This window comes from Anguilla anguilla, chromosome 19 (assembly GCF_013347855.1).
Source record: "Anguilla anguilla isolate fAngAng1 chromosome 19, fAngAng1.pri, whole genome shotgun sequence".
Lineage (NCBI taxonomy): Eukaryota > Metazoa > Chordata > Actinopteri > Anguilliformes > Anguillidae > Anguilla > Anguilla anguilla.
This window is the reverse complement of record NC_049219.1, coordinates 3,109,327-3,117,368: the sequence shown is the minus strand read 5'-3', so window position 1 is coordinate 3,117,368 and position 8,042 is coordinate 3,109,327. Positions and strand designations below refer to the sequence as shown.

General features: G+C 46.9%; 1 protein-coding gene across 1 annotated transcript; it reads right to left on the bottom strand.

Annotated features, from left to right (window-relative positions):
- Positions 1 to 395: 395 nt before the first annotated feature.
- On the bottom strand, positions 396 to 2,243 carry LOC118218941 (Bardet-Biedl syndrome 10 protein homolog). Its single transcript, XM_035401718.1, has 2 exons — positions 1,914 to 2,243; positions 396 to 754 (listed from the first exon to the last, which is right to left on the bottom strand). Exons 1-2 carry the CDS (start codon positions 2,162 to 2,164, stop codon positions 433 to 435), a joined length of 573 nt encoding a protein of 190 aa, XP_035257609.1. The 5' UTR covers positions 2,165 to 2,243; the 3' UTR covers positions 396 to 432.
- Between the last annotated feature and the right edge of the window lie 5,799 nt (positions 2,244 to 8,042).

The following is an 8,042-nucleotide window of genomic DNA, read 5'->3' as shown; positions in this document are numbered from 1 at the left end:
TCCGCCCCCGCCAGCCGACAGAACAGCGCCAGCTCGTCACTGTCCACGCACTCCACCACGGACAGGCCGGCCCGCCGAGCGAGGTCCAGCGCCAGCTCCGACTGCTTCGCTGCCGAGAGCAGCAGCCCCACCCTCAGCCTGCGCAGGCAGGCCACGCCCCGCTCTGCCCTCCCGCCCACCCCGCCGCAGCACCTCTGCGCCTGCGCCGCGCTCGCCAGGTTCAGAGAGACGCCAGGGGGCGCCAGAGGGGACTGGAGCGGCACGCTTGTGGCCAGCGCTCGGAGCGGCCCGTCGCCAGGGCAACGCACCGCAAAGTCTCTGTGGATCACCAGGCCCTGGAGGACCCGGGACCGGCTCACGGGCAGGCCTGGTACGGGCGTGTGGAGCGCGGCGAAGTGGCGGGCGATCAGGGTCACGCCGGTGCAGTCCTGCTCACACCGCCACCTGCGGTAGAACTCGCAGGCCGTCTGGCTCAGGACCCCCCAGTGGGAGCTCGCCGTCTTTCCCCGGAAGTAGGCGTCCGTGAGCGGGCGCAGGTGGGCGGGGTCCTGGAGAAGGGGCAAGGCCCTGCCCGGTCACGCCATCCAAAACGAGCGTCTGGAAGGACAGCAGAATGTGAGCCACGCGGCGGGCCTGAATGCCGTGGAGATGGTCGCCGTGGATACCCCGCAGAAGCGCCCCCAGCAGGAGAAGGAAGGACTTGGCTCCATCACCCGTGATCTTACAGTGTGCTGATACACATCCCACCAGGACTCTGTCACAGGCACAACACAACACCATTATCAGCACACACATCTCTATCCATAGTCTTTTACTGACTATTACTCATACAGTATGATTTACACAGTTACTCATACAGTATGAATTGCAGTTACTCATACACATTGCTAACTGCACAGTATTATTTACACACTGTTACTCACACAGTATGAATTACACACTGATACTCACACAGTATGATTTACACAGTCACTCATACAGTATGAATTGCAGTTACTCATACACATTGCTAACTGCACAGTATTATTTACACACTGTTACTCAAACAGTATGATTTACACACTTTTACTCACACAGTATACCTTACACACTGTTACTCACACAGTATGATTTACAGTGTTACTCATACAGTGATACTCACAGTATGATTAACACACTGTTACTACAGCATGATTTACACAGTTACTCACACAGTATGAATTACACACTGATACTCACACAGTATAACGTACACACTGTTACTCACACAGTATGATTTACAGTTACTCATACACATCGCTAATCACACAGTATTATTTACGCACTGTTACTCACACAGTATGATTTCCACACTGTTACTCAGACAGTATGATTTACACAGTTACTCACACCATATGATTTACACACTGTTACTCATACTGTATGATTTACACACTGTTACGCACACAGTATGATTTACAGTTACTCACACAGTATGATTTACACAGTTACTCATACACATTGCTAATCACACAATATTTACACACTCTTACTCACACAGTATGATTTACACAGTGTTACTCATACAGTGTTACTCAGTATGATCAACACACTGTTACTACAGCATGATTTAAACACTGTTATGCACACAGTATGATTTACACACTGTTACTCACACAGTACGATTTACACACTGTTACTCACACAGTATGATTCACACACTGTTATACACGCAGTATGATTTACACACTGTTACTCAAACAGCATTTTCCACTTGTATACTTTCGTTATTCATTTATAGTGCAAACGTCACATCCTCAACATCGAACTGTCCATACTGCAGTAAGACGTAGTGGTGAAAAACCGTTTTCTGAGCTGGAGGAATGGAAGAAGCCCCAGGTTGTTGGCTGTGCTGTATTTCAGTAAGAGGGAGAACAGGTTCTGGGGCCTGTTACCTGGCAACGGGATGGTCAAGCCGAAGGGAGGTAAGGATCCTCCGGCCATCCCTGGTGATGAGGACCTCTCCAGAGTCGCGGGTGAAGAGGACCTGGCCCCCGGACGGACCGAAGCACGGGCCCACCACCGCCTCCAAGGCCTGGGTGACCTGCAGCAGGGTCCCCAACTCCACCCTCTGCACCCCCTTCATCTCCACACTGCCTTTAACAGGGGCCTGCTGTACACACAGGGCGCAATCACTGAGCTGCATTTCCAACACAGACCCAGCGTACACAAACTGAAATGCACACGGTCCATTTCCCACACAGACACAGCGTACTCAATCTGAAATGCACACGCTGCATTTCCCACACAGACACAGCGTACTCAATCTGAAATGCAGGTCTCCAACCCTGTAGGGTAACCTGTTCAGCAAACAAACAAACAATCCTGCCAAGTACAAAACTAGCACTGAAATCACATTTGCCTAATCAGAATCAGACAAAACAATCCTGCCAAATACAAAACTAACATGATCGCATTAGCCTAACTAGGTACATTGAGCTAGACTAGAGGCTAGGGAGGGGTGGGGAAAGGTGCAGCCTGAAGAGATGAGTCTTTAGTCTGCGCTTGAAGGTAATCAGATTCTCTGCTGTTCTGACCGCCACGGGAAGGTCATTCCACCAGTGAGGGGCCAGGACAGACAGCAGACGCGAACGGGAAGTACAGACACGAAGAGGGGGAGGTGCCAAGCGTCCAGAGGTGGCAGAACGGAGAGGTCTGGCTGGTGTGTAGGGTCTGATGATCCTCTGGATGTATCCTGGTGCTGACCCCTTAGCTGCCTGGTATGCAAGCACCGAAGTCTTACATTTGATGCGAGCCATAAGAGGCAGCCAGTGGAGGTCAGTGAGCAGGGGGGTGACATGGGAATGTCTGGGGAGGTTGTAGACCAGACGAGCTGCGGCATTCTGGATGAGCTGCAGGGGTCTGATGGCAGATTAATAATAATAATAATAATAATAATAATTAAGGAATTAATTAAATACAAATATTAAACTCTAACCTTAAACTCTATTATTAAATATAATAATTTCCTATAATAATGTATTGATATCTATAATAATTATCTATAATAATTTATTATTGAATATAATAATATTATATATTATATTAATTATATCATATGTTTACATTATATATTAATATCAGCATGGGGGTTAACATGTGACTGTTTTGCCAGAGGCTGGGGGTGCACACGATTATTAGGTGCATCGTGTTCATCACAGCTGCCTTCTGGTAAATGGACTGCATTTCTATAGCGCTTTCATCCAAAGCGCTTTACAATTGACACCTCTCATTCACCCATTCACACACTCACTCACACACCAACGGTGAAAGGCTGCCGTGCAAAAGTACCAATCAGCTCGTTGGGAGCAATTAGGGGTTAGGTGTCTTGCTCAGGGACACTTCGACACGCCCAGGGCGGGGGATCAAACTGGTAACCGTCCGGCTGCCAGACAACCACTCTTAGCTCCTGAGCTATGTGGCCCCACACTGCACTGCCTTACGCCTGGTCTACACCGCTTACCTCGCCTGCGCGTGACGGCTACCTCGCCGAACTGCTGCGGCTCGCATGCATGTGTGTGTCCACACCGCCAGCGTTGCTGCTGCGGCGCTGCTACTGCCAGCCCTATCTGTCTACATTGAGTTTGCCTTTGATAATGGCCATCAATAATAGAATGTCTGATTTCATAAATTTAATTTATATTTAGTTTAGACAGAAAAAGTGTATGTGCAGTGTGTGCTCAATTGTAAAAAAAAGAAAAAAGAATTAGGGCCTAGTTTCAGATCTTTACAAAAAATGTTATATTAGACAGAGGGAACTGGAGTAAGCAGTCAACGATTTAGAAACTCCCAACTTCAGCCTTGAGTCTCACCCTCTGGAGTTCAGTCCCTTGTAGTAGCGTCACAAGACCACCGGATGGCGGAAAGCATCCACTTTGTGTTTCCAGTATTCCAATACAGCCCACAGGTCTGATAGCAAAAGTAAATACTCTGATATTTTCGACTATTTCAAGCTCCTGCCACGGCACATAATGGTTTTATTAAATTCCATTTAGCATGAGGATGGGGGTGTAATTTCAAAGAAACACTGCACTGGTTGATGCACTGAAGATGCTCATTTTTATTGTACACACAGAGCACGTACACAGCGCATCAATACACACAGACGCACGCACATGCACAACATGCACACACACGCACACAAACACACACACAAACACATATACACCATGTTCACCTGATCATATAGATAGATGGTTTGATACTGTGGTTTGTGTCTTTGGAGGCCCTACTAGACTGAAGGCTTTTCTTTCTGGGGAGGCTACGCTCCTTCGGTGTGTGTAGCAGGATGCTGGCCATGTTCTACCAGATCATTGTGGCCGGTGTCCTGTTCTACACCTGTGTGTGCTGGGCTGGGAGCCTCTACTCCAGGAACACAAAGAGGCTCAAACTGATCCAGAAGGCCAGCTGCCACCCTCTGCTGTTGTTTTGGGTGCAGTGGGTGTTTGCCGACTCTCCCCCCTCTCTCTGAGCCAGCCCCCCTTCTCTGCTTCCTCGGCCAGCCCTCTAGCTGCCCTCCTCAGCCTTGCCCCTGCCATGCCCGTGTTCTCCAGAAGGTAGAGCACTGACTGGCGGGTGAACCCCCAGCGTCCCACCTCCACTGGATATACTGTCGCTCTCTAACCGACCTCCTTACACTCCTTACACTCTCACACTCCGCTGCCAGGTCGGAGTACTTCAGGCGTTTCCGCTCATAGGCTGCTTCTGCCCCCTCCTCCCATGGGAGGGTGAGCTCCATAAGGAGCACCACCTTCACCCAAGTGGACCACATCTCCATAAGGAGCACCACCTTCGCCCAAGAGGACCACGTTTCCATATAAGGAGCACCACCTTCGCCCGAGTGGACCACATCTCCATATAAGGAGCACCAACTTCGCCCGAGTGGACCATGTCTCCATGTTAGGCCACAGGAACGCTGTGCTGATTTCATTTGGGAAATGGAGCTGTGGATTGAGATCTACACGCATGCTCCATCTCTGCCTGGAACCAGGGCTCTACTCCCACTTTTGTGTCCTACGGTCCCCTCCTTCTCTGCTTGCCCCACAAAGTGGGTTTGATGCTCTTTCACAGGAGAGGCGTCTCTATATGCCTCCTGCCTGCTGGTCTCCAGTAATTCCAGAAGCTTCCGCAGCAGCTGGTCATACCTCCATCTGTAGCACCCCTGTGCTGGAGCCATCTCACAGCCTGACAGAACGTGCCGGAGGCCTGCTCTGTGTCCCTGTGCTGGAGCCGTCTCTCAGCCTGACAACACGTGCCGGAGGCCTCGTTTGGGTGCAGCACAGAGCGGACGGTCTCATCCGCACCAAACCATTAGTGCAGGTTCTGAGGAGAAGGCAGGGTGTCATAATTGGCCCTGATCAGGAAGCTAAGCCTGGCTTGTGGTATCTTCCACCAGTCTGACCCACAGAGCGATCGGTCCTCCATACTTTCCCACGCTGTCCATCCTCCCAGACCACCTTAGCAATCTGCTAAAACCTGCTACCTCTCCTGCGCCATCCATGGTGGGATGACCCAGAGTCTTCTCCCCTCTGTTTCCCTGCTGGGGGGGTTGTGCCCCTCTGTTTCCCTGCTGGGGGGGTTGTGCCCCTCTGTTTCCCCACTGGGGAGATTGTGCCCCTCTGTTTCCCTGCTGGGGGGGTTGTGCCCCTCTGTTTCCCTGCTGGGGGGGTTGTGCCCCTCTGTTTCCCTGCTGGGGGGGTTGTACCCCTCTGTCTCCCTGCTGGTGGGAAGCAGTCAGGTAGAAGCAAACTGCAAACATAGAATGCATATCAGGCACTGCTATATGTACCACAATTAAACCATCAGTGAAAGTTCAGGATATACTGGTATATTTATAAATCAATGACAAACTATGTTCTACAGCATATCCACCAATTTACCCACCCAGATATCATTTCTGATTAACAATGTTGTACATTTTCAGCTCTCATAAAACGCCAGTAGTACAGATTCTAATGTAGTCAGCTGAAAGGAACTTCTTAGCTTACAAAGGAGATGGTACAGTAGAATGGGCACATCTAATTTGTTCAGGTGCAGGGCATAAACAATATGTAGAGTTAAAAAAATGTCTGATGTTTGAACAGACTAGGCAGAATTTGTGTCATTTCAAACAGATTGGAATATGGGTTTAACATCAGCATGCCCTTGGAGCTGACTGAGTACGTTTAACATGGTCGGTGAAAATAGCGGCGATATGTGTTATTCAACAAATCATTTAAACAGAAACATTTACACTCTAGACATTTGACACGTAAACAGTAAAAATAACACATACAAATGCAACATTACAAACTTGCACCAGCAGGCCTTATCTGATAGAAGACAAATAATCACATTATCAGAACAGACAGAACAGACATTGCCACAGGAATACCTAACACAAACGCTATTTTCGCCCATGTGGAATAAGCCGGCATTTTGGATAAACAGAGTTGCACGGTCTCTAATGAAAATGATTAGCATGGCTTACAGGCTCGTCACGGAACAGAAATAATATAAACTGACACCGACACTACAATCCTGTAATGTAATTACAGTATCACATTTTGTAGTACATTATTGACTTATCAATGTTCAGTCCAAAAGCTCTTATTAGATGCCACTGTTGACATTTTAAAGTTTGGCCTTTACAATCCTTCCAGCTTCTCCCATTGTTATGCTTGGATTTATGACATGGTCAATCACTGTGGCTCTAAATTCATTCGATACAACAATATTTCTCCTACCTGCTTGACCACAACATCAGCCACAGCCATGACCCGTCCATCAGTACCAACTGCATCGGGCTGCTCCATGTTGTCAGACACTGCTGAATGTAGTGCTGTAAAACAGCCTTTTATGTTTGGATTACCAATCGTGCTGCAATGCGACTCACCTGGGCAATGTTGCTGGAAGTGATGAGACAGAATTGCAAACATCTTGACTTCATTTCACAATCTGCATGTCTAGCAATAATCACTGGAACATTGTACTAATACGAGACGACTGTATTGTGAAAACTGAGTGTGATTTAGAGTTGTGCACTTTGTGGGTAGGTACTGCAATTAGTGTCTTAGGGTAAGAATTTTGCCAGTCAGTTTGGCAAATTGAGTTTTCCACATTGAGCCAAAGCAATCATAACATACTGTAATGCATTTGTAATGTGTGACTGCAGATATCAGAAATGCATCTGAAAAAATGTAAAAACTGTAGGGTCTCAGGTACATCTCAGAGACTGGATGTCATGCAAACCACACTTCTGCTCTGATTTTGGCTTAGTGGTCTAATCCATTCAACTGATGTGCAGCAGATCCAGGTCAAACCTTCAGGAAAACCATTTATTTGAGAGGTAACATAAACATACCAGCTCAATAGACAAGCAGTGCCTTTTCAAAATGTATTGAGTTGTGGTTACACTACAGCAACAGAAGCAAGCATTCATCAGACACTACACAACTTCTCTTATAATGGATTTTATTTCCACTACTGTACATGAATGCCATTGCTTCACAACTGCAGATTTTAGCCCCATGCTGATCTACTCAAATTGAGCCCAAACATAATCCCATACAGAATATGAAATAAGTACTACTGCGGAGTACAGGAGTTCAATACATCACACAATAATAAATCACAACAGCAAAACATTTGATATTTTAATAATTCAGGTTTAATCATTGCATATTATTGTCTGAAAATACAGAAAAGTGAAACAAAAAAAACTAAACAAAAAACAATACTAACAGAATTAATAAGGAAACTCAATCCATCATTGTTTACAGTAATGAAAGGAAATAAATACACTGCAGTTATCATTCTGCATTCTCCCTATCAGCTGCATTTGCCCACAGAAATTTGCACATTGGAACTCTTGTGAAAATGAATGAAAGCAACAGTAAAAACTAGTAAAATGCACATTTAAGTGGAGGAGTTTGCCACTGGATTCTTTTAAAAAAGATGCAGATACAGGAGACAGAATTATTACTTCAAAGACATTTCACCCTGCCATCTTTTGGCATTATTACTCTCAATGTTATATTAATGTT